Raw genomic sequence first — 26059 nt, forward strand, 5'->3', positions numbered from 1 at the left:
TTTAATTTTCCATACATTGATTGGGACTCCCATACTGTTAGGGGTCTAGAAGGTTTAGAGTTTGTAAAATGTGTTCAGGAAAGTTTTCTAAGTCAATATATAGAGGGACCAACTAGAGGGGATGCAATATTGGATCTCCTGTTAGGAAACGAGTTAGGGCAAGTGACGGAAGTCTGTGTAGGGGAGCACTTTGGTTCCAGTGATCATAACACCATTAGTTTCAATTTGATCATGGACAAGGATAGATCTGGTCCTAGGGTTGAGGTTCTGAACTGGAAGAAGGCCAAATTTGAAGAAATGAGAAAGGATCTAAAAAGCGTGGATTGGGACAGGTTGTTCTCTGGCAAAGATGTGATTGGTAGGTGGGAAGCCTTCAAAGGGGAAATTTTGAGAGTGCAGAGTTTGTATGTTCCTGTCAGGATTAAAGGCAAATTGAATAGGAATAAGGAACCTTGGTTCTCAAGGGATATTGCAACTCTGATAAAGAAGAAGAGGGAGTTGTATGAAATGTATAGGAAACAGGGAGTAAATCAGGTGCTTGAGGAGTATAAGAAGTGCAAGAAAATACTTAAGAAAGAAATCAGGAGGGCAAAAAGAAGACATGAGGTTGCCTTGGCAGTCAAAGTGAAGGATAATCCAAAGAGCTTTTACAAGTATATTAAGAGCAAAAGGATTGAAAGGGATAAAATTGGTCCTCTTGAAGATCAGAGTGGTCGGCTATGTGCGGAACCAAAGGAAATGAGGGAGATCTTAAATAGGTTTTTTGCATCTGTATTTACTAAGGAAACTGACATGAAGTCTATGAAATTGAGGGAATCAAGTAGTGAGATCATGGAAACTGTACAGATTGAAAAGGAGGAGGTGCTTGCTGTCTTGAGGAAAATTAAAGTGGATAAATCCCCGGGACCTGACAGAGTGTTCCCTCAGACCTTGAAGGAGACCAGTGTTGAAATTGCGGGGGCCCTGGCAGAAATATTTAAAATGTCGCTGTCTATGGGTGAGGTGCCGGAGGATTGGAGAGTGGCTCATGTTGTTCCATTGTTTAAAAAAGGATCGAAAAGTAATCTGGGAAATTATAGGCCGGTGAGTTTAACGTCGGTAGTAGGTAAGTTATTGGAGGGAGTACGAAGGGACAGAATCTACAAGCATTTGGATAGACAGGGACTTATTAGGGAGAGTCAACATGGCTTTGTGCGTGGTAGGTCATGTTTGACCAATCTGTTGGAGTTTTTCGAGGAGGTTACCAGGAAAGTGGATGAAGGGAAGGCAGTGGATATTGTCTACATGGATTTCAGTAAGGCCTTTGACAAGGTCCCGCATGGGAGGTTAGTTAGGAAAATTCAGTCGCTAGATATACATGGAGAGGTGGTAAATTGGATTAGACATTGGCTCAATGGAAGAAGCCAAAGAGTGGTGGTAGAGAATTGCTTCTCTGAGTGGAGGCCTGAGTCTAGTGGTGTGCCACAGGGATCAGTGCTGGGTCCATTGTTATTTGTCATCTATATCAATGATCTGGATGATAATGTGGTAAATTGGATCAGCAAATTTGCTGATGATACAAAGATTGGAGGTGTAGTAGACAGTGAGGAAGGTTTTCAGAGCCTACAGAGGGACTTGGACCAGCTGGAAAAATGGGCTGAAAAGTGGTAGATGGAGTTTAATACAGACAAGTGTGAGGTATTGCACGTTGGAAGGACAAACCAAGGTAGAGCATACAGGGTTAATGGTAAGGCACTGAGGAGTGCAGTAGAACAGAGGGATCTGGGAATACAGGTACAAAATTCCCTAAAAGTGGCGTCACAGGTAGATAGGGTGGTAAAGAGAGCTTTTGGTACATTGGCCTTTATTAATCAAAGTATTGAGTATAAGAGTTGGAATGTTATGATGAGGTTGTATAAGGCATTGGTGAGGCCGAATCTGGAGTATTGTGTTCAGTTTTGGTCACCAAATTACAGGAAGGATATAAATAAGGTTGAAAGAGTGAAGAGAAGGTTTACAAGGATGTTGCTGGGACTTGAGAAACTCAGTTACAGAGAAAGGTTGAATAAGTTAGGATTTTATTCCCTGGAGCGTAGAAGAATGAGGGGAGATAAGAGGATGCAGAGTGACTTGGATAGGTTGGGTGAGTGGGCAAATTCGTGGCAGATGCAATTTAATGTGGATAAATGTGAAGTTATCCACTTTGGTGGCAAAAATAGGAAAACAGATTATTATCTGAATGGTGGCCGATTAGGAAAAGGGGAGGTGCAACGAGACCTGGGTGTCATTATACACCATTGAAAGTGGGCATGCAGGTACAGCAGGCGGTGAAAAAGGCGAATGGTATGCTGGCATTTATAGCGAGAGGATTCGAGTACAGGAGCAGGGAGGTACTACTGCAGTTGTACAAGGCCTTGGTGAAACCACACCTGGAGTATTGTGTGCAGTTTTGGTCCCCTAATCTGAGGAAAGACTTCCTTGCCATGGAGGGAGTACAAAGAAGGTTCACCAGATTGATTCCTGGGATGGCAGGACTTTCATATGAAGAAAGACTGGATGAACTGGGCTTGTACTCGTTGGAATTTAGAAGATTGAGGGGGGATCTGATTGAAACGTATAAAATCCTAAAGGGATTGGACAGGCTGGATGCCGGAAGATTGTTCCCGATGTTGGGGAAGTCCAGAACAAGGGGTCACAGTTTGAGGATAAAGGGGAAGCCTTTTAGGACCGAGATTAGGAAAAACTTCTTCACACAGAGAGTGGTGAATCTGTGGAATTCTCTGCCACAGGAAACAGTTGAGGCCAGTTCATTGGCTATATTTAAGAGGGAGTTAGATATGGCCCTTGTGGCTACGGGGGTCAGGGGGTATGGAGGGAAGGCTGGGGCGGGGTTCTGAGTTGGATGATCAGCCATGATCATAATAAATGGCAGTGCAGGCTCGAAGGGCCGAATGGCCTACTCCTGCACCTATTTTCTATGTTTCTATGAGATTTGATAGAGGTATATAAGATTATGATGGGTATAGATAGAGTGAATGCAAGCAGGCTTTTTCCACTGAGGCAAGGGGAGAAAAAAACCAGAGGACATGGGTTAAGGGTGAGGGGGGGGAAGGTTTAAAGGGAACATTAGGGGGGGCTTCTTCACACAGAGAGTGGTGGGAGTATGGAATGAGCTGCCAGATGAGGTGGTAAATGCGGGTTCTTTTTTAATATTTGAGAATAAATTGGACACATACATGGATGGGAGGTGTATGGAGGGATATGGTCCGTGTGCAGGTCAGTGGGACTAGGCAGAAAATGGTTCGGCACAGCCAAGAAGGGCCAAAAGGCCTGTTTCTGTGCTGTAGTTTCTATGGTTTCTATGGAAGTATCTACAGAGGGAAATGGACAGTCGATGTTTCAGGTCAGCCCCCTTGATCTGAACATTAGCTATCTCTACCTCCACAGATGCTGCTCGACCCCACTGAGTCCCCCCAGCATATTGTTTGTTGTTCCAGGTTTCAACATCTGCAGTCCATGCGTCTCCATTGCTGGAGCTGTTGTCATCCAGGCAGGTGCAGACTAATCCTTTCTAAACATGAACTTCCGCCTTGTTGATGTTGAGGAGACCTTGGTGTGTTAAAAAATAAGCCACTTGTGCAGGATACCCAGTCTGTGTCCTACCACAGTACTCGTATGACGAGTACAGTTGAACTGTGTTTCAGTGGTGATCCACCAGGGTATCGGTGATCCACCAGGGTATTACAGGCACTTGGCAATGGTAACGTCATTGAAAGGCAAAGGTGGGTGGCTACTCTTTAAAAAGAAATGGCCAAGAGCCAGACAATGACCATCCCCAGCAAAAGCAATATTAATGGGACACCTTTTACATTAACATTGGAGAGTCCCTTCTGTCGGTATCTTGGGATGCTTTATTTGCAGTTTGCAAATGGAATTGAAAGCTTCTGACCCTGTACGGAATGAATTCCTGTCTAAAGCAGCTGAAAACGTTTGGGTCAAGGACAGTGTTCAGAGCTACTCCTACAGCCATATTCTGGGGGTGGGACGGCAGAAAGAGACTTTGTGACAAGCATTTTCTGTTTTGAGGGTTGTGACTGGTCAAGCTGAAGCCATTGGGCATCAGAGTGCCTTGATATCATGGACAGCCATTCTTTCCTCACCTTCCAGTTCAATGCCCTTTCACATTTGGACCAAGGCTATGCTGAGGTCTGGGGAAGTGTGGTTCTGTTGAAACTATAAGTGGGCATGGCTGGATGGGTTACTGGCGAGTGCGTGCCACTTGACGGCCACATGAACAGCGTTTAATTGCTTTCAGAATGGACTGATTTGGTGGAAATAACCAATTGGATTTATTGTACTTGTGGTGAACAGGACATACCTGGGCATCAACTGGACTGATTCTACAGCTGGGATATTGTCTGCTTCCAAAGCCTTTGCGGCATCCCATTTCTTGTGTCATGTAGAGTGAATAGAATTGGTGAACCTTGTCTTTGGGGTGGCACAGAAGATGGGAGGAAGCAGAGAAGAATTTTCTCACACAACATTATGAATGTTTCAGACATAAGCAGATGTGTGCTGGGCTGTGCCATCAGTAAGAATGGAGAAGCTCTTGGAGCCCCATTCTTTGAGATAGATTTGGTGGGACTGCAGAGCATTGGTGTGATGTTAAGAAATCCAAAGCAACACACACAAAATGCTGGAGGAACTCAGCAGGTCGGGCAGCATCTATGGGAATGAATAAACAGTCAACATTTCAGGCTGAAACCTTTCTTCATGACTGGAAAGGAAAGGGAAGGGGGCAGAATAAAAAAAGGTTGGTGGGGGGAAGGAGGACAAGCTGGAAGGCGTTAGGTGGGAAAGTTCAAGGGCTGGAGAGGAAGGAATCTGACAGAGAGGAGAGTGGACAACAGGAGAAAGGGAAGAAGGAACGGACCTGAGGGAAATGATAGACAAGTGAGAAGAGACGGGGCGCCAGAGTTGCAAGTAGAGGAGGGGACGGGCCAGAGTGGGAAATAGAGGAGGGGAGGGGCCAGAGTGGGAAATAGAAGAGGGGAGGGGGAGATCATTTTTTTTTACTGGAAGGAGAAATTGATACTCGTGTCATGCAGTTGGAGGCTATCCAGATGGAAAATAAGGTGTTGCTCCTCCGCCCTGAAGCTGGCCTCATCTTGCCACAAGAGGCGGCCGTGGACTGACATGTCGGGATGTAAATAGGGATCAGAATTGAAACGCTTGGTCACCAGGAAGTTCCACTTTTAACGGACGGAGCGTAGGTGCTTGACAAAGCAGTTCCCCTATGTACAATTGTCTGGTCTGTTGTTATTGGCTGCTATTTAGCACGTTTTGGTTAGTATCGGAGGCTTCTTCAGACCAGAGAGAGGGCAGTATGTGGAAGTCAGATACAGGTTCCTTGCCTTGTTCCCTTGTCCTCTGATAAAGATCCTGGCTTTGGGACATGCTATAAAAGTAGCTTGAGCAAGTTGTGGGTGGGACACATCGTCCTCCAGTGACGATGGGAATAAATATCTTGGAAGGGGGATGGGCCACAGATTCAGTGAGCTGCTTTATCTCAGATTTCATCAAGTTTCATGACAATCGGAGTTGTATCAGCTCAGTGTTCAAGCGTCATGCTCGTGAATTGTGGGAGGTGTTACAGTTGAAATCTGTTCCGCAGTGGCTTACAGGATGTGCCTTGAACTCCTGTGGTGAAGATTGACCTCGGACAACTGCAGCCATTGCCTTTGGTGAGAATGGGACACTGGACAGAGAGACACTGAGAGGAGCAGCACGGTGTGACGGACCGGGACGGTGAGGAGAGTGGGACACTGAGAGGAGCAGCACGGTGTGAGGGACCGGGACGGTGAGGAGAGTGGGACACTGGACAGAGAGACACTGAGAGGAGCAGCACGGTGTGAGGGACCGGGACGGTGAGGAGAGTGGGACACTGGACAGAGAGACACTGAGAGGAGCAGCACGGTGTGATGGACCGGGACGGTGAGGAGAGTGGGACACTGAGAGGAGCAGCACGGTGTGAGGGACCGGGACGGTGAGGAGAGTGGGGCACTGAACAGAGAGACACTGAGAGGAGCAGCACGGTGTGATGGACCGGGACGGTGAGGAGAGTGGGACACTGGACAGAGAGACACTGAGAGGAGCAGCACGGTGAGACGGACCGGGAACGGTGAGGAGAGTGGGACACTGGACAAACACAGAGGAGCAGCACGGTGTGACGGACCGGGACGGTGAGGAGAGTGGGGCACTGAACAGAGAGACACTGAGAGGAGCAGCACGGTGTGATGGACCGGGACGGTGAGGAGAGTGGGACACTGGACAGAGAGACACTGAGAGGAGCAGCACGGTGAGACGGACCGGGAACGGTGAGGAGAGTGGGACACTGGACAGAGAGACACTGAGAGGAGCAGCACGGTGTGATGGACCGGGACGGTGAGGAGAGTGGGACACTGGACAGAGAGACACTGAGAGGAGCAGCACGGTGTGAGGGACCGGGACGGTGAGGAGAGTGGGACACTGGACAGAGAGACACTGAGAGGAGCAGCACGGTGAGACGGACCGGGACGGTGAGGAGAGTGGGACACTGGACAGAGAGACACTGAGAGGAGCAGCACGGTGTGACGGACCGGGACGGTGAGGAGAGTGGGACACTGAGAGGAGCAGCACGGTGTGAGGGACCGGGACGGTGAGGAGAGTGGGACACTGGACAGAGAGACACTGAGAGGAGCAGCACGGTGTGATGGACCGGGACGGTGAGGAGAGTGGGACACTGAGAGGAGCAGCACGGTGTGAGGGACCGGGACGGTGAGGAGAGTGGGGCACTGAACAGAGAGACACTGAGAGGAGCAGCACGGTGTGATGGACCGGGACGGTGAGGAGAGTGGGACACTGGACAGAGAGACACTGAGAGGAGCAGCACGGTGAGACGGACCGGGAACGGTGAGGAGAGTGGGACACTGGACAGAGAGACACTGAGAGGAGCAGCACGGTGTGACGGACCGGGACGGTGAGGAGAGTGGGGCACTGAACAGAGAGACACTGAGAGGAGCAGCACGGTGTGATGGACCGGGACGGTGAGGAGAGTGGGACACTGGACAGAGAGACACTGAGAGGAGCAGCACGGTGAGACGGACCGGGAACGGTGAGGAGAGTGGGACACTGGACAGAGAGACACTGAGAGGAGCAGCACGGTGTGATGGACCGGGACGGTGAGGAGAGTGGGACACTGGACAGAGAGACACTGAGAGGAGCAGCACGGTGTGAGGGACCGGGACGGTGAGGAGAGTGGGACACTGGACAGAGAGACACTGAGAGGAGCAGCACGGTGAGACGGACCGGGACGGTGAGGAGAGTGGGACACTGGACAGAGAGACACTGAGAGGAGCAGCACGGTGTGACGGACCGGGACGGTGAGGAGAGTGGGACACTGGACAGAGAGACACTGAGAGGAGCAGCACGGTGTGACGGACAGGGACAGTGAGGAGAGTGGGACACTGAGAGGAGCAGCATGGTGTGAGGGACCGGGACGGTGAGGAGAGTGGGGCACTGAACAGAGAGACACTGAGAGGAGCAGCACGGTGTGATGGACCGGGACGGTGAGGAGAGTGGGACACTGGACAGAGAGACACTGAGAGGAGCAGCACGGTGTGAGGGACCGGGACGGTGAGGAGAGTGGGACACTGGACAGAGAGACACTGAGAGGAGCAGCACGGTGTGACGGACCGGGACGGTGAGGAGAGTGGGACACTGGACAGAGAGACACTGAGAGGAGCAGCACGGTGTGAGGGACCGGGACGGTGAGGAGAGTGGGACACTGGACAAACACAGAGGAGCAGCACGGTGTGACGGACCGGGACAGTGAGGAGAGTGGGTCACTGGACAGAGAGACACTGAGAGGAGCAGCACGGTGTGACGGACCGGGACGGTGAGGAGAGTGGGACACTGGACAGAGAGACACTGAGAGGAGCCGCACGGTGTGACGGACCGGGACAGTGAGGAGAGTGGGACACTGGACAGAGAGACACTGAGAGGAGCCGCACGGTGTGACGGACCGGGACAGTGAGGAGAGTGGGACACTGGACAGAGAGACACTGAGAGGAGCCGCACGGTGTGACGGATCGGGACAGTGAGGAGAGCTGACTTCGGGTTGGGTAGCAAGGGGCTGGTTTGAGTGAAGTTGAGCTGTGAGAGAGTTTTTGTCCAGATGTGGGGGTTGTTGGATAAAGATGTTTCAGCTATATTTGGGCAGATAAATTGAAGGTTGTGCAGCTGATAGTTTAACACTGTTACAGTGTCAGCACCTGGGATCAATACCATCGCCACATGTAAGGAGTTTGTAGTGTATGCTCTCCCTGTGACACTGTGGGTTTCCTTTGACTGCTGTGGTGTCCTCCCACATTCCAACGACGTTGGTCACGTAGGTGTAATGGGGCGGTGCGAGCTTATTAGGCCATAAGGGCTGATCTCTAAATAAATGTGGGAGCAGCAGAGAAAATCATTTAGCTTCAGCCTCAATGAAGTTGGTTGTGTTAGCAGAGCAGTGCTTCTGTATGTAGGTGCTATTGTAAGGGATTCTCCCGCACAGTCACAGGAATACTTCAGTTTCCCTGGTGTCACACTGATTTTCTTCTGGTCCTCCAGACAGCAAGGATGTCGAGCCGAAGAGTTGCCATGAAAGCAGTTGACTGGTTGGCATTTGGCGAGCGGGTCCCGCCCAACCAGAGAGCCATGTTCAATGCCCTAAAGACTCGAACTGATGCCCTGACTAGCAGGTGAGTGTCTGTAACTAAATACACTTCTGGTTCACAGATGTAAACTCACAGCCAGCTAATCTTGTCACTCCAACAAAGAAAAATTTTGACATCCCCACCCCAGTTAATATACAGTTACATGCAAAAGTTTGGGCACCCCTGGTCAAAATTTCTGTTACTGTGAATAGCTAAGTGAGTAAAAGGTGACCTGATTTCCAAAAGGCATTAAGTTAAAGATGACACATTTTAATATTTTAAGCAAGAAAACTTTTTTATTTCCAGCTTTTACAGTTTCAAAATAACGAAAAAGGAAAAGGGCCGGAAGCAATAGTTTGGGCACCCTGAATGGCAGTACTTAGTATCACCTCCTTTGGCAAGTATCACAGCTTGTTAACGCTTTCCGTAGCCAGCTAAGAGTCTTTCAATTCTTGTTTGGGGGACTTTCGCCTATTCTTCCTTGGAAAAGGCTTCTAGTTCTGTGAGATTCTTGGGCCGTCTTGCATACACTGCTCTTTTGAGGTCTATCCACAGATTCTCGATGATGTTTAGGTTGGGGGACTGTGAGGGCCATGGCCAAACCTTCAGCTTGTGCCTCTTGAGGTAGTCCATTGTCGATTTTGAGGTGTGTCTAGGTTCATTATCCTGTTGTAGAAGCCATCCTCTTTTCATCTTCGGTTTTTTTAGAGATGGTGTGATGTTTGCTTCCAGAATTTGCTGGTATTTAATTGAATTCATTCTTCCCTCTACCAGTAAGTGTTCCCCATGACACTGGCTGCAGCACAAGCCCAAAGCATGATCGATCCACCGCCGTGCTTAACAGTTGCAGAGGTGTTCTTTTCATGAAATTCTGCACCCTTTTTTCTCCAAACATACCTTTGTTCATTGTGACCAAAAAGTTCTATTTTAACTTCATCAGTCCACAGGACTTGTTGCCAAAATGCATCAGGCTTGTTTAGGTGTTCCTTTGAACCTTTTGAATTGAACTTTTTGGCCGCAATGAGCAAAGGTATGTTTGGAGAAAAAAGGGTGCAGAATTTCATGAAAAGAACCCCTCTCCAACTGTTAAGCATGGGGGTGGATCGATCATGCTTTGGGCTTGTGTTGCAGCCAGTGGCACAGGGAACATTTACTGGTAGAGGGAAGAATGAATTCAATTAAATACCAGCAAATTCTGGAAGCAAACATCACACCGTCTGTAAAAAAGCCGAAGATGAAAAGAGGATGGCTTCTACAACAGGATAATGAACCTAAACACACCTCAAAATCCACAATGGACTACCTCAAGAGGCGCAAGCTGAAGGTTTTGCCATGGCCCTCACAGTCCTCCGACTTCAACATAATCGAGTATCTATGGATAGACCTCAAAAGAGCAGTACCTGCAAGACGGCCCAAGAATCTCACAGAACTAGAAGCCTTTTGCAAGGAAGAATGGGCGAAAATCCCCCAAACAAGAATTGAAAGACTCTTTAGCTGGCTACAAAAAGCATTTACAAGCTGTGATACTTGCCAAAGGGGGTGTTACAAAGTACTGCCATGCAGGGTGCCCAAAATTTTGCTTCAGGCCCTTTTCCTTTTTTGTTATTTTGAAACTGTAAAAGATGGAAATAAAGTTTTCTTGCTTAAAATATTAAAATGTGTCATCTTTAACTTTATGCCTTTTGGAAATCAGGTCATCTTTTACTCATTTAGCTATTCACAGTAACAGAAATTTTGACCACAGTGCCCAAACTTTTGCATGCCACTGTATGTATTCCTCAAAGAGAGATGATCAACTATGTCTGGCACCCAGCACCAATACTAAGCAGTTCAGGGCAGTTTTAACAAAGGTTAGAAACTGAATAAAGCTTCCACTGCACTCTAACAGTGCAAATCGTGTGTGGATGAAATAGATTGCAACAACATATATGCAGGACCAAAGCTGTACTTTAGGCTGTCTAGTCTATGCTGAGGACCAAAGCTGTACTTTAGGCTGTCTAGTCTATGCTGAGGATCAAAGCTGTACTTTAGGCTGTCTAGTCTATGCTGAGGACCAAAGCTGTACTTTAGGCTGTCTAGTCTATGCTGAGGATCAAAGCTGTACTTTAGGCTGTCTAGTCTATGCTGAGGATCAAAGCTGTACTTTAGGCTGTCTAGTCTATGCTGAGGATCAAAGCTGTACTTTAGGCTGTCTAGTCTATGCTGAGGACCAAAGCTGTACTTTAGGCTGTCTAGTCTATGCTGAGGATCAAAGCTGTACTTTAGGCTGTCTAGTCTATGCTGAGGACCAAAGCTGTACTTTAGGCTGTCTAGTCTATGCTGAGGACCAAAGCTGTACTTTAGGCTGTCTAGTCTATGCTGAGGACCAAAGCTGTACTTTAGGCTGTCTAGTCTATGCTGAGGATCAAAGCTGTACTTTAGGCTGTCTAGTCTATGCTGAGGATCAAAGCTGTACTTTAGGCTGTCTAGTCTATGCTGAGGACCAAAGCTGTACTTTAGGCTGTCTAGTCTATGCTGAGGATCAAAGCTGTACTTTAGGCTGTCTAGTCTATGCTGAGGACCAAAGCTGTACTTTAGGCTGTCTAGTCTATGCTGAGGATCAAAGCTGTACTTTAGGCTGTCTAGTCTATGCTGAGGACCAAAGCTGTACTTTAGGCTGTCTAGTCTATGCTGGGGATCAAAGCTGTACTTTAGGCTGTCTAGTCTATGCTGAGGACCAAAGCTGTACTTTAGGCTGTCTAGTCTATGCTGAGGATCAAAGCTGTACTTTAGGCAGTCTAGTCTATGCTGAGGATCAAAGCTGTACTTTAGGCTGTCTAGTCTATGCTGAGGATCAAAGCTGTACTTTAGGCTGTCTAGTCTATGCTGAGGATCAAAGCTGTACTTTAGGCTGTCTAGTCTATGCTGAGGACCAAAGCTGTACTTTAGGCTGTCTAGTCTATGCTGAGGATCAAAGCTGTACTTTAGGCTGTCTAGTCTATGCTGAGGATCAAAGCTGTACTTTAGGCTGTCTAGTCTATGCTGAGGACCAAAGCTGTACTTTAGGCTGTCTAGTCTATGCTGAGGATCAAAGCTGTACTTTAGACTGTCTAGTCTATGCTGAGGATCAAAGCTGTACTTTAGGCTGTCTAGTCTATGCTGAGGATCAAAGCTGTACTTTAGGCTGTCTAGTCTATGCTGAGGATCAAAGCTGTACTTTAGGCTGTCTAGTCTATGCTGAGGATCAAAGCTGTACTTTAGGCTGTCTAGTCTATGCTGAGGATCAAAGCTGTACTTTAGGCTGTCTAGTCTATGCTGAGGATCAAAGCTGTACTTTAGGCTGTCTAGTCTATGCTGAGGATCAAAGCTGTACTTTAGGCTGTCTAGTCTATGCTGAGGATCAAAGCTGTACTTTAGGCTGTCTAGTCTATGCTGAGGATCAAAGCTGTACTTTAGGCTGTCTAGTCTATGCTGAGGACCAAAGCTGTACTTTAGGCTGTCTAGTCTATGCTGAGGATCAAAGCTGTACTTTAGGCTGTCTAGTCTATGCTGAGGACCAAAGCTGTACTTTAGGCTGTCTAGTCTATGCTGAGGATTGGGAAGCTCCTGGGGTTCCTCCCACTCTCCTCCTGCAACTTCAAATGTACTTTCAATCTTTGAAGATTTTATTTCTTGCAAATTAGAAAATGGCTAAAGCTGAAAACATGAGATTCTGTGGGTGCTGGAAAAACCCAAAATTCTGGAGGAACTCAATAGGTCAGGCAACATCTATGGAGAGGAATAAAGAGTCAGTCTTTTGGGCCAAGACCCTTCATCAGGGCTGGTAAGGAAAGGGGAAGATATAGATAGAGTGAATGCAAGCAGGCTTTTTCCACTGAGGCTGGGGGAGAAAAAACCAGAGGACATGGGTTAAGGGTGAAGGGGGAAAAGTTTAAAGGGAACATTAGAGGGGGCTTCTTCAAGCAGAGTGGCGGGAGTGTGGAATGAGCTGCGAGATGAACTGGTAAATGCGGGCTCACTTCTAACATATAAGAAAAACTTGGACAGGTACATGGATGGGAGGTGTATGGAGGGATATGGTCCAGGTGTAGGTCAGTGGGACGAGGCAGAAAAATGGTTCGGCACAGCCAAGAAGGGCCAAAAGGCCTGTTTCTGTTCTGTAATGTTCTATGGTTCTAAGAAGCCAGAATAAGGAGGAGTACGAGCTGGAATGTGATGAGTGAAAGGTCAATGGGTGAGGAAGGGGGGGATGAAGTGAGAATTTGGGAGGTGATTGCTGGAAATGGTAAAGGGCTGAAGAAGAGGAGAGTGGGCCATGGGAGAAAGGGAAGGAGGAGGAGAGCCAAAGGGAGGTGATGGGTAGGTGAGGCAAAGGGAAGGGGTTAGAGGGGAGCCAGCATGGTGAATGGAAAAGGAGGGAAGAGGGAGTGGGGGCAAGTTATCAAATGTTGGAGAAATTGATGTTGGTGCTGTCAGGTTGGACAGGTTGCTACGCAAACGGCGAGTGGCTTTATCGTGGCTTCGGAGGAGCCGTAGATCAACATGTCGGAATGGGAAAGGGGACTGAATATAAAATGGTTGGCGACTGGGAAATCCTCCCTGTTGCGGACAGAGTGAAGTCTGAAGTTGCCTGCGTTCAGAGATATCAAACGTTTCCAGTTGAGATGCAACAGAGCTTTTTCTCTGAGGCTTGAAGCTGACCTTTGTTGCCAAAAGCAAAGTGCATTAATATCCCCAGACTCATAGTGAGGGCAGCTGGTATCTGGGAAGTGGAGCTGAAGGGAACAAATTTCATTAAAAAGTATTTGTTTATGCTGGTGTGTGTTTGTGCCCTTGTTTAAAGATGGCATTACAAGAATGTCTGTGTCGTGAGCAGTTCTATGGTTGTAACCTCTTGATTGTATGTTTTGCCACAGGTTGACGTCACTTCCTGAGCAGCCTCCGGCTCTGGATTGGAACTATTATAGGAAAATGATCATAAAACCTGGTATGGTGGATGAGTTTGAAAAGAAGGTAAGGGGTCCATCCTGCATGATTTTGGAAAGCTGTGTCTTTGAAAAAGCTGGGAAGCACAAAGAATGTCTTCCTGGGAGTTTTATTTTCACTGGAACACACTGAGAACGTATTTGAAAGGGAATTGGCTCAGGAGCATTGCACAGTGTAGAGAGTGAGGAAAAGGCATTTGATTTAATAGCTTATGATGATGATGTTGGGGGGGGGGAACATTAGCCCCACAGGCCTGTGTAAAATATGGAATGCTTTGCGAATTGGTGAGTTTAGTCCTGTATATTAAACCAGTAGATGTAGAATGCTAATAATACCTCCAGATAGGATCTCAGCCTCCTTGTCACTGCACAGAACACAGTGCCTTCGGTGCAGTATATTTGCACAACTTCGTGAGAAGGAAACACCCATACCTGAGCCTACACCCCAAAGGCAGGCAGTACGTCAGCAATCCAAGCTTCTTGGCTCAGAGATAAATCTTTGGCTGGTATCAGGGAGCAAGAGTCTCTGCTTAGTTTGCTCCCCTTTAGCAGGAGGTGTCAAGACTGATCACAATACACCAGTCAGTTCAGCTGTGGCGATGTGAACAGGTCAATAGCCTTAACCAGTGTTGATGCAGTGGTATGTTCTGTTCATGAGACAATTACTCTACAGAGCTGGATAGGCTCTGAACGAAGATATGAGGGGAAGGCAAGGACCACTGATTTTCCAGTTGTAATGCAACACAACTGGAGGAGCCTGACTAGACACTTCCTATTGCCTGCTTCCACCACTCTCCTGGAGAGGCAAAGGAAGGGAGAGTCGATGTTAAAAGAAATGGAAACAAAATCCAGCTGTTTCTTCTCTAACACCCACCATCACAACTAGACCAGAAGATCTTTGCAGATCATGTGTTAAATGTAAATTCATATCAGCTACTTAATGTGATCTTGCCACAAGCAAGGAGCTGAGGTCCACAACCATTCGTAGAATCAACATCAACCACGTTGGTCAGCAGCCATTCACTGCTCCATTTAGCTGTGTTTAAGAGGAATGTAGACCTTGAATAGGCAGTGGTTCAAATGATGATGACGAGGTGGAGGAGTGATGTGCTGGCACGGTGGGATTGACAGACCTGTTTTTGTGATGCAGCTTCAAGATAGGGGGAAATATTCCTGTTCTTGAGGGGTCTGAGTGCATATGCACCAGCAAGTCCCAGTGCATTCCAAATCTCTGACCTGAATACGGGTGCTCCCCAGGACATGACAGGGTTCCATTCCTGAGAACTGTTTGTAATGTGAACAGCAAGTTGGAAATGCAGCCAAACAGCGACATATTTATATAAAAACATAGGTCAATGTAACAGCCATTCAGAGGTGGCTGCGAATTGAATGCCCGTGATTCATTTGGTAATCATAATTCCAGCTGAAGAAGGTGAATGGGTTGCAGGGACATCTGTGACTAAAGGATTGTTGTTTAACTTTCTTTTTCTCTCTCTCTCTTTCCTCTTACCTTCCCTCCCATTTATAACAGTACAATGCTTTAAAGATTCCAGAGCCCGTCAACACACAGACTGGGAAAATTAATGCTCAGGAGGAAGAGGCTGTGAGTAACACTTTCAGTACTGACTGATCACGTTGAAGGATTAAATGTGCACCTTTAACGCACTAGGTTAACATTTAGGTAACTGCTGCCTTCTGTTCTATAGAAAAAGAGCGCTGAGGAATACTGTCAGGCTTCAAAGGAGCGGATTTCCAAATATGAACAGGAGGTAATGCAATTCTGTGTGTAATTCTCCAGCGACTACTCATTATGATCCTTCAGAATTTTTCCCAGAAGGGGCTGCTTCACTGGCACATAGGGTACAATTCACCGGCAGTCAAAAGCCTACAGATGCTGCAAATCTGACATAAAGTAATACGTGCTGGAACTCTTTAGCTGAGTAGGTGGTGTATGTGGAGCAAGTGAAATCTTCTGTCGTTGACATTCCATTAGGGCCCAGTAAGCAATGCCTGTCTGAATCAGGATTACCTCTCTGCTGTTAATATCCAGCAGTCTGTAATTTACAACTTTGTGGCATTGTCGGTGGTACCCAGCTGGAGGAGTGTGGATGGGTGAAAGAGGGGAAAGAGGCTGGGTGATAAGGGGCTTGGGTGGAGTGTGTGTGTGAGAGGTGGTGGATCAGATGGAGAGAGAGAAAGAAAAGAGACAAAATGAAGAGTTTATCTTCAATGTCAGAATTCAGTATTAGAGAATTCCACTCTCCATGGGTTGGATTTTTCATGGGATAGACCTCTAATTTCAGATTATTGCCTGCTGTAAAATGCATGTCTTCTCATGTTCCGTTTCAGCTCGCAAGCTTCAAAAGTATGGTTCCATTTGACCAGATGACCATTGATGATCTGAACCAAGCTTTTCCTGAAACCAAGCTGGACATGGAGAAGTATCCCTACTGGCCTCACAAGCCCATCAACGAGCTGTAACTGTCCCTGTGCTGGCTGCAGATGTAACTCTATTTTAAAATAAAGCATTGTTCAGTGTTGAGTGAGTGCTCCTATTCCACCTCACAGTGTGTCACCATCTGCAATGGTCTTCACCTAAGCAAAATATTACGAGGGCAGGTTGCTTCATTCTTCAGTTTTCTCATGTTTCTATTTTGTGATTTCAAGGAAAAGGGATTTGTCAGTGATGTGGTTGTGACAATTATGCTAATCTTAAATTATGGTATCTTGCTGTGCTCAATTCCTGTTACACTTGTAGAAATGATCAAACTTCAAATGGATATAATTGGCTGTGGAAAAACTTTGAAATGTCCTGAGTATTGAAAGGTTTCTCCTTTTTCTCATTCCCTTACAGTATAGGAGAACATTTGGCCTGTCAATATTTGCTGGCTTACAGATTTACCATTATCCTATTCCCTGCTTACTTTTAGAAACATAGAAAACCTACAGCACAATTCAGGCCCTTTGACCCACAACACTGCCTAAGGAAGTAGCCCAAGAAATAGTGGATGCATTAGTGATAATTTTTCAAAACTCGTTAGATTCTGGATGCATTAGTGATAATTTTTCAAAACTCGTTAGATTCTGGACTAGTTCCTGAGGATTGGAGGGTGGCTAATGTAACCCCACTTTTTAAAAAAGGAAGGACAGAGAAACCGGGGAATTATAGACCGGTTAGCCTAATGTCGGTGGTGGGGAAACTGCTGGAGTCAGTTATCAAGGATGTGATAACAGCACATTTGGAAAGCGGTGAAATGGTCGGACAAAGTCAGCATGGATTTGTGAAAGGAAAATCATGTCTGATGAATCTCATAGAATTTTTTGAGGATGTAACTAGTAGAGTGGACAGGGGAGAACCAGTGGATGTGGTATATTTGGATTTTCAAAAGGCTTTTGACAAGGTCCCACACAGAAGATTAGTGTGCAAACTTAAAGCACACGGTATTGGGGGTAAGGTATTGGTGTGGGTGGAGAATTGGTTAGCAGAGAGTGGGAATAAACGGGACCTTTTCAGAATGGCAGGCGGTGACTAGTGGGGTACCGCAAGGCTCAGTGCTGGGACCCCAGTTGTTTACAATATATATTAATGACTTGGATGAGGGAATTAAATGCAGCATCTCCAAGTTTGCGGATGACACGAAGCTGGGCGGCAGTGTTAGCTGTGAGGAGGATGCTAAGAGGATGTAGGGTGACTTGGATAGGTTGGGTGAGTGGGCAAATTCATGGCAGATGCAATTTAATGTGGATAAATGTGAAGTTATCCACTTTGGTGGCAAAAATAGGAAAACAGATTATTATCTGAATGGTGGCTGATTAGGAAAAGGGGAGGTGCAACGAGACCTGGGTGTCATTATACACCAATCATTGAAAGTGGGCATGCAGGTACAGCAGGCAGTGAAAAAGGCGAATGGTATGCTGGCATTTATAGCGAGAGGATTCGAGTACAGGAGCAGGGAGGTACTACTGCAGTTGTACAAGGCCTTGGTGAAACCACACCAGGAGTGTTGTGTGCAGTTTTGGTCCCCTAATCTGAGGAAAGACATCTTTGCCATAGAGGGAGTACAAAGAAGGTTCACCAGATTGATTCCTGGGATGGCAGGACTTTCATATGAAGAAAGACTGGATGAACTGGGCTTGTACTGGTTGGAATTTAGAAGATTGAGGGGGGATCTGATTGAAACGTATAAAATCCTAAAGGGATTGGACAGGCCAGATGCAGGAAGATTGTTCCCGATGTTGGGGAAGTCCAGAACAAGGGGTCACAGTTTGAAGATAAAGGGGAAGCCTTTTAGGACCGAGATTGGGAAAAACTTCTTCACACAGAGAGTGGTGAATCTGTGGAATTCTCTGCCACAGGAAACAGTTGAGGCCAGTTCATTGGCTATATTTAAGAGGGAGTTAGATATGGCCCTTGTGGCTTCAGGGATCAGGGGATATGGAGGGAAGGCTGGGGCAGGGCTCTGAGTTGGATGATCAGCCATGATCATACTGAATGGCGGTGCAGGCTCGAAGGGCCGAATGGCCTACTCCTGCACCTATTTTCTATGTTTCTATGTCCTTACCTTAGAAGTTACCTGGGGTTGCCTATAGCCGTCTATTTTTCTAAGCTCCACGTACCTATCCAGGAGTCTCTTAAAAGACCCTATTGTACTTGCCTCCACCACAGTCGCCGGCAGCCCATTCTATACACTCACCACTCTCTGTGTAAAAAAAAAACTTACCCCTGACATTCCCTTTGTACCTACTTCCAAGCACCTTAAGACTGTGCCCTCTCGTGTTAGCCATTTCGGCCATGGGAAAAAGACTCTGAGTATCCACGATCAATGCCTCTCATCATCTTATAAACCTCCATCAAGTAACCTCTCATCCTCTGTCACTCCAAGGAGAATAGGCCACGTTCACTCAACCTACTCTCGTAAGGCAAGCTCTCCAATCCAGGCAACATCCTTGTAAATCTCCTCTGCACCTTTTCTATAGTTTACACATCCTTCCTGTAGTGAGGTGACCAGAATTGAGCACAGTACTCAAGTAGGGTCTGACCAGGGTCCTATACAGCTGTAAGATTACATCTTACCTCTTGAACTCAGTCCCACGGTTGATGAAGGCCAATGCACCGTATGCCTTCTTAACTACACAGCCAACCTGCGCCAACAGCTTTGAGTCTCCTATTTGACCTACCAAAATGAACCACCTCACACTTATCTGGGTTGAACTCCATCTGCCACTTCTCAGCCCAGTTCTGTATCCTGTCAATGTCCCATTGTATCCTCTGACAGCCCTCCACACTATCCACAACACCCCCAACCTTTGTGTCATCAGCAAACTTACTAGCCCACCCTTCTACTTCTTCATCTAGGTCATTTATAAAAATGACAGAGAGAAAGGGTCCCAGAACAGATTACTGAGGCACACCACTAGTCACCAAACTATTTTGCAGCTATTTTTGTCCCACAAATCAAACATTTCCCCCCCAGCAACCTGGAGATATTTAAATAGTCATCTACCAGCAGATCTGTGGGATATGGGAGGAAATCAGAGAACTCTGAGAAACCCACACAGTAACAAGAAAAACATGCAAACCACACAGACAGCACCAGAGACCAGGAGCAAACCGGGTCACGAACTGCGGCAGCTGCACTAACTGCGTCAGCTCATTTGTGTCTTTGGGTGATGGCTGTCCATAAAAAGGTTATAGAATATACAGTGAAATACTACTTGCACAGTGCATATTTCCAGAGGCAGAGACCACTCTGCTTATGTTTGGAACATGCGTACTCGTAATCAAATTTATTGAAAATGTCTCAAAATAATCTCAAATGGGTATGTGCTGGAGCATTGAAGATTGCATGATCTGAAAAGTAAGTTGTGATTGCAAGATGGAGCCTTGCAGGTTTTCCTGTCCTTGATCTTGGAAATTTTCAATGGCAGCAAGAGCCTGAGCCAGGCATTGGTTGAGTTGATCCAGTAAGTCTGTTCTTTCTAGAAGGATGAAGTTGCTGAAAACAATGGGCCCCTGGCTCAGTAGTACTTGGCTGTGATGGGCCTAGAACTGCTACAATGTCGGAGTTCGCAAGAAGGGACACTCGCTTACAAGTAGCAGAAAGAGGTAGGTAAGTGGCAAGTCACCTTGCTGCTTAACATGAATTACAATATTCTGCCCAAGATCAGTATTGAATCAGATGAGTGCCTTAACTGTAAGATGATCGCTGAGAGTCTTGTACTACTCAGATGCAATAGATCATGGGTACCATTGGAAATCATTTGAGTTCAAGAGCCGTGAGGTAATGTTACAGCTGTGTAAGTCCTTAGACTCCACTTGGAGTACTGTGTTCAGTTCTGGTCACCTCATTACAGGAAGGATGTGGAAGCTATAGGAAGGGTGCAGAGGAGATTTACAAGGAAGTTGCCTGAATTGGGGAGCATGCCTTATGAGAATAGGTTGACTGAACTCGGCCTTTTCTCCTTGGAGTGACGGAGGGTGAGAGGTGACCTGATAGAGGTGTATAAGATGATGAGAGGCATTGATCGTGTGGATAGTCAGAGGGTTTTTCCCAGGGCTGAAATGGCTAGCACGAGGGGGCATAGTTTTAAGGTGCTTGGAAGTAGGTACAAGGGGGATATCAGAGGTAAGTTTTCCACACACACTGGTGGGTGCATGGAATGCACTGCCAGAGAAGGTGGTGGAGGCAGGTACAATAGGGCCTTTTAAGAGACTCTCAGGTACATGGAGCTTAGAAAAATAGAGGACTATGCGGTAGGTAAGTTCCAGGCAGTTTCTAGAGTAGGTTACGTAGTTGTCACAACATCGTGGGCCGAAGGGCCTGTAATGTTCTGTAGATTTCTGTGTTTCATGTCAGTAAGAATGACCAAAGAACTGGGATAAAGTCTGACCACCATGTGTATCCTAGCCTACCAACACAAAATGCTGGAGGAACTCTGCAGGTCAGGCAGCATCCATGAAAGGGAATAAACAGTCAATGTTTCTGGCCAAGACTCTTCATCAGGACTGGAAAGGAAGAGGGAAGCCAGAATAAGAAGGTGGGAAAAGGGGAAGGAATACAAGCCGGCAAGTGATAGGTGAAGCCAGATGAGGGGGAAGGCAGCTGGGTGGGGGGGGGCATGAAGTCGGAAACAGGAGGTAGAGGGCTGATAGGAGAGGACTGTGGAAAATAGGAGAAAGGGAAGGAGGAGGGGCATCAGGGAGGTAATGAGCAGGGGTAAGAGGGAAGCTAGAATGGGGAATAGTTAAAAGAGAGAAGGTGAATGGGGAGAAATTACCAGAAGTTAGAGAAATCAATATGCTATTCAGTTGGATGCTACCATGACCGGACGAGGTGTTTCTGCACAGCCTGATAATGGCCTCATTGTGGCAGGAGAGGAGGCCTTGATAGCTGGGAATACCAAAGAATCAAGATTTGAGTGACAATGACAAATTGAAGGGAGTTACATAAGTTTATAAACTACTAGAGAAGTTGATTAAAATTTGATAAATCCCTAGGATTTGATCTGTAACCCAGTGTTTTGATAGAGATGGCTGTGTGCACTTACCATTTTTCAGAGTTCTACAGATTCTGGAATTGTTCCTGTGGATTGGGAGGTGGTAAGATTGCACATCGAGAATTGTGTCCAAACTTCACATCTAAAGAAGATCAGGCTTGCGACAGAGTGAGTACAGTGCAGATAAACGGATCCCAGGGCTGCTGGGTTTATTCTATGAAGAGCTGGTGAAAAGACTGGATCTATAATTCTCTAAAATTCAGACAAATGAGAGGTGACCTCACTGAAACTAATACTATTTTTGCAAGGTTCAACATGCTTCCATGCTGAAGAGCCCAGAACTGATGTCACGGTCTCAAACTTTACAATTGATTTAAGGAGCAACTTTCTCATGGGTGTAGCACAGAAAAATAGCAATGAGATGGAAGATCAATCACGAATTATACAGACTGAAACAGGGTCCTTGGCCCCACTCTTCCACACTGACCAAGTTCTCGGTATGATATTGATAACAGCAGAGCATGCTCAAAGGGCAAAATGGTCTACCCCTGTTTCTATTTCTTGTTTCTTCTCCACTTCCCAAAAGACTTCTGAATGTATTGTTTCTCATGCACATCCCCTAAGGTGTCGAAAGTACATTGCAGCAGCATCCCCTTCAGTCTACAGTTTTGTGCTAATTAATTGATACTAAGCTAATGAAACCTATTTACACTAATCTCATCAGTCTGCACCTGATCCATATTCTTCCATTCTTTGCACATTTACCTCACTTTAAATGCAAGTACGGTACTAGACTTATCGACCCTGGGTAAAAGATATTGGCTGTCTGCTGTATCTATGTCTCTCAAGGATTCCTTAATTTTTATTAGATCGGATGTCTGATGTATGCAGATGAAGGGGGGGTGGGTGGTGGGTTGCCTCTTTAAGAATCGGGTTATGGTAGGGGAGGGGGAAATATGGGGTTGCCCTTTTAAGAAGTGGGGATAGGGTAGAGGTGGGGCTGCCCCTTTAAGAGGCGGGGTTACAGTGGGGGTGGGACTACCCCTTTAAGAAGCGGGGCTACAGTGGGGGTGGGACTACCCCTTTAAGAGGCGGGGTGACAGTGGAGGTGGGACTGTCCCTTTAAGAGGCGGGGTTACAGTGGGTGAGCTGCCCCTTTAAGAGGCGGGGTTACAGGGGGTGGACTGCCCCTTTGAGAGGCGGGGTTACAGTGGGTGGACTGCCCCTTTAAGAGGCGGGGTTCCAGTGGGGGTGGGGTTCATACTGCTCAGAGGAGGCGTTGGCGGCGGCGATGGCGCTGAACGGGGCCGGTGGTCTGGGCTGCTCCAGGTATTGGGTTGGGGCGCGGGAGGGCCGCCTCTTCTCCTCTGACCTGACGGGCGTCACCGCCTGGACGGTATCTGTGGTGTTTATTCGAGCTAAGTGACGGGAAATAACGGTGGCGAGCAGCGGCTCAGCGTCTGGTAAACCTGTCCCCCACTCCACCCGCCTGCCGGTGTCTCATGTCTCCGGACCCACTCGGCCCGTCATGGAGATGCTCTCTGACAGGCTTCAAGCCGGGGTGCGGGGGATATCTGAACGAGATGGGCTGTCTGCCTCTGGGTGAAAAATGTTCCCCCGTCTCCTCTCGACCTTTTTTAAATGCCCCGTTTAATGTTGGCGGTCCTCATTTACTCTGTCCGGGTTGTTCAAGATTTTACACAGCTACCTACAGCATCATCTCTTGTAGAGAAAAATAATGCAATATGTCCAACCTTTCCAGACAGCTACAATTTTCCAGTCCTGGCAACATCCCAATCAATATTCTCTGCAGTGCAGTCTCATGTGGGGACCAGAGCTGTTCTCTTTTCGTAGCTGCCCTGTTAGCAATTCTAGCCAACCTGCCCTCGAATTCTTTTTTTTAACCTCTGTGTAGATCAGCCATCACTCTGAGCAGAAAGTGTTGACACAGCCTGAAATCTGTCTGGCACTGTATATTAACATTATATAGAAGAAAATCCCAGCTGCACGACTCCAAAGGCTATGTGCACGGGTGCCTCACACCACGCAGCTTAGGAGCGGTGATTTTAGTGTAATCTTCCTGTTCTGTCTTACATAATAAAGGAAAATATGTGGTATGCCTTTTTAAGCCACCTTTTTGAATTGTGCTATTTCCAAGAATCCATGAAACAGTGATCATAAAGTTTAAATTTATGTTGGAAAATGAAAACGACCAGAAAAAATAAATGATGAAAAGGAATAATTTAAAAAGTAGAACACTCAAGCCGAGGAGGAGGGCCTGGCATGGTAAAAAGGTTCAATTTAACATCAGAGAATGTATACAGTATACAACCTGAATTACTTAGACATCAAATAAACAAGAAATTGCAAAGAATGAATGATTGTACCGTTAGAAGCTCGAAACAACGTACAGGAATCTCTGTATTGTGGCCGTTAGATAATGGAATTTCACCCCTACTCAATTTGCAAATCCCTCTCCAAAATTCTGAGATACAGAACTTACATTTTTTCTGGAGGAACTTGTGTGGGGAAAGTTGACAAATTTATTTCCAAGTTTTGTTTCTTTACACATTAGGTGACACAACTTCCTGTGCCTGAGACAGGCTTGGCTTACAGGAATGCAGCTGCCTCCATCCTATAGTAAAGGTTACGCTGCACGAGAATGTTAAGTGACGTATGAAGACTAGATGTTTTTGGTATGGAGCAGGTACATTCCCACCAAAAAAAGGAAGCCTTTGAAGATGTCTCAGACAAAAGGCTGGTTGGTGGAGTGGGGAGAGAATGAAAGTGGGAAAACTATGTGAAAAAGAGAATGCATGTCAGATGATTAATTGCTGAATACAGTAAGCTGAGAGGAAAGATGAAATGATAAACAAGATGAACAAAGAGAGATGGAATGATAAAAGAAATCCAGAAGTGCTCAATGTAAATTTCTAGAGGCATTAAGTGGGGGAGTCAGTGATTCGGGGGCAAGAAAGTGATCTATGCATGCAAACAAAATGTTTAGCCACAGCAGTCTAATATCTTCAGCAATGAGGAGATGTTGTCAAGATCTTAGGAGGGAAGATGATAGAGATTTGAGGTAGCACAACAACCATAACAATCCTGACCTCGGCTTTTGCCTGTATGGAGTTTGCACATTTACCTTGTGGTTGCTCGAGTTTCCTCCGGGTGATCCAGTTTCTTCCCCCAGTGATGGTTACGTGTTGTAAATTGCCCCGAGTGCGTAGACTCTGAGATAGGTGAGATGGGAATGTGCAGAGAATATGATGGATTAGTCCAAGGATAGTACTTAATGTTTGGAATGAACTTGGTAGACGAAAGCAACAGTTTCTCGTTCTGTGTCTCTCTGTGACTTATAAAGTGGATGAAAATGGAAAAGAGTGTGTCCCTTTCAGGCTTTTGTATCTTATTGGAAGTTTGGTTGATCGCCAAACTTGCTAAAATATTTGCATACGTTTTGGCTCCAATTGAGAAGCCATCATTAGTGCGCAACTGGGCACCAATCTCCTGCTTGATGGGAAGGGGGAGAAGAGAGAGTGTCCAGGATGAATGGGGTTTGATTATATAGAACATTGAACAGTACGGGATGAATGTGGTTTGATTATATAGAACATAGAACAGTACAGGATGAATGGGGTTTGATTATATAGAACATAGAACAGTACAGGATGAATGGGGTTTGATTATATAGAACATTGAACAGTACGGGATGAATGGGGTTTGATTATATAGAACATAGAACAGTACAGGATGAATGGGGTTTGATTATATAGAACATAGAACAGTACAGGATGAATGGGGTTTGATTATGTAGAACATTGAACAGTACAGGATGAATGGGGTTTGATTATATAGAACATTGAACAGTACGGGATGAATGGGGTTTGATTATACAGAACATAGAACAGTACAGGATGAATGGGGTTTGATTATACAGAACATTGAACAGTACAGGATGAATGGGGTTTGATTATATAGAACATTGAACAGTACGGGATGAATGGGGTTTGATTATATAGAACATAGAACAGTACAGGATGAATGGGGTTTGATTATACAGAACATAGAACAGTACAGGATGAATGGGGTTTGATTATATAGAACATTGAACAGTACAGGATGAATGGGGTTTGATTATATAGAACATTGAACAGTACAGGATGAATGGGGTTTGATTATATAGAACATAGAACAGTACAGGATGAATGGGGTTTGATTATACAGAACATTGAACAGTACAGGATGAATGGGGTTTGATTATATAGAACATAGAACAGTACAGGATGAATGGGGTTTGATTATACAGAACATAGAACAGTACAGGATGAATGGGGTTTGATTATATAGAACATTGAACAGTACAGGATGAATGGGGTTTGATTATATAGAACATAGAACAGTACAGGATGAATGGGGTTTGATTATACAGAACATTGAACAGTACAGGATGAATGGGGTTTGATTATATAGAACATAGAACAGTACAGGATGAATGGGGTTTGATTATACAGAACATTGAACAGTACAGGATGAATGGGGTTTGATTATATAGAACATTGAACAGTACGGGATGAATGTGGTTTGATTATATAGAACATAGAACAGTACAGGATGAATGGGGTTTGATTATATAGAACAGTACAGGATGAATGGGGTTTGATTATATAGAACATTGAACAGTACGGGATGAATGGGGTTTGATTATATAGAACATAGAACAATACAGGATGAATGGGGTTTGATTATATAGAACATTGAACAGTACGGGATGAATGGGGTTTGATTATATAGAACATAGAACAGTACAGGATGAATGGGGTTTGATTATATAGAACATAGAACAGTACAGGATGAATGGGGTTTGATTATGTAGAACAT

The 26059-nt window shown here is 46.0% G+C and overlaps 2 protein-coding genes across 10 annotated transcripts in view; both read left to right on the forward strand.

Annotated features, from left to right (window-relative positions):
- atp5pd (ATP synthase peripheral stalk subunit d) overlaps positions 1-16223 on the forward strand; it is an 18386-nt gene extending 2163 nt beyond the window's left edge. For 3 of the 6 annotated variants that reach the window (XM_063030872.1, XM_063030874.1, XM_063030873.1), the window contains exons 2-6: positions 8632-8762; positions 13613-13709; positions 15213-15284; positions 15388-15450; positions 16031-16223. In XM_063030872.1, the coding sequence (XP_062886942.1) occupies positions 8641-8762; positions 13613-13709; positions 15213-15284; positions 15388-15450; positions 16031-16162 (486 nt within the window). In that variant the 5' untranslated portion in view covers positions 8632-8640 and the 3' untranslated portion in view covers positions 16163-16223. Of the gene's footprint in view, positions 1-5653; positions 5788-7848; positions 7916-8631; positions 8763-13612; positions 13710-15212; positions 15285-15387; positions 15451-16030 lie in introns of those variants that run through there. The other 3 variants (XM_063030875.1, XM_063030876.1, XM_063030877.1) reach the window with 3 other exon arrangements.
- A 6210-nt stretch (positions 16224-22433) lies between these two features.
- The window catches only part of LOC134336468 (WW domain-binding protein 2-like), a 76339-nt gene continuing 72713 nt past the window's right edge, over positions 22434-26059 (forward strand). For all 4 annotated transcript variants that reach the window (XM_063030724.1, XM_063030725.1, XM_063030727.1 and 1 more), the window contains exon 1: positions 22434-22507. In XM_063030724.1, coding sequence (XP_062886794.1) covers positions 22470-22507 — 38 coding nt within the window. In that variant the 5' untranslated portion in view covers positions 22434-22469. The remainder of the gene's footprint in view (positions 22508-26059) is intronic.

This window comes from Mobula hypostoma, chromosome 22 (assembly GCF_963921235.1).
Source record: "Mobula hypostoma chromosome 22, sMobHyp1.1, whole genome shotgun sequence".
In the NCBI taxonomy this organism is placed as follows: domain Eukaryota; kingdom Metazoa; phylum Chordata; class Chondrichthyes; order Myliobatiformes; family Myliobatidae; genus Mobula; species Mobula hypostoma.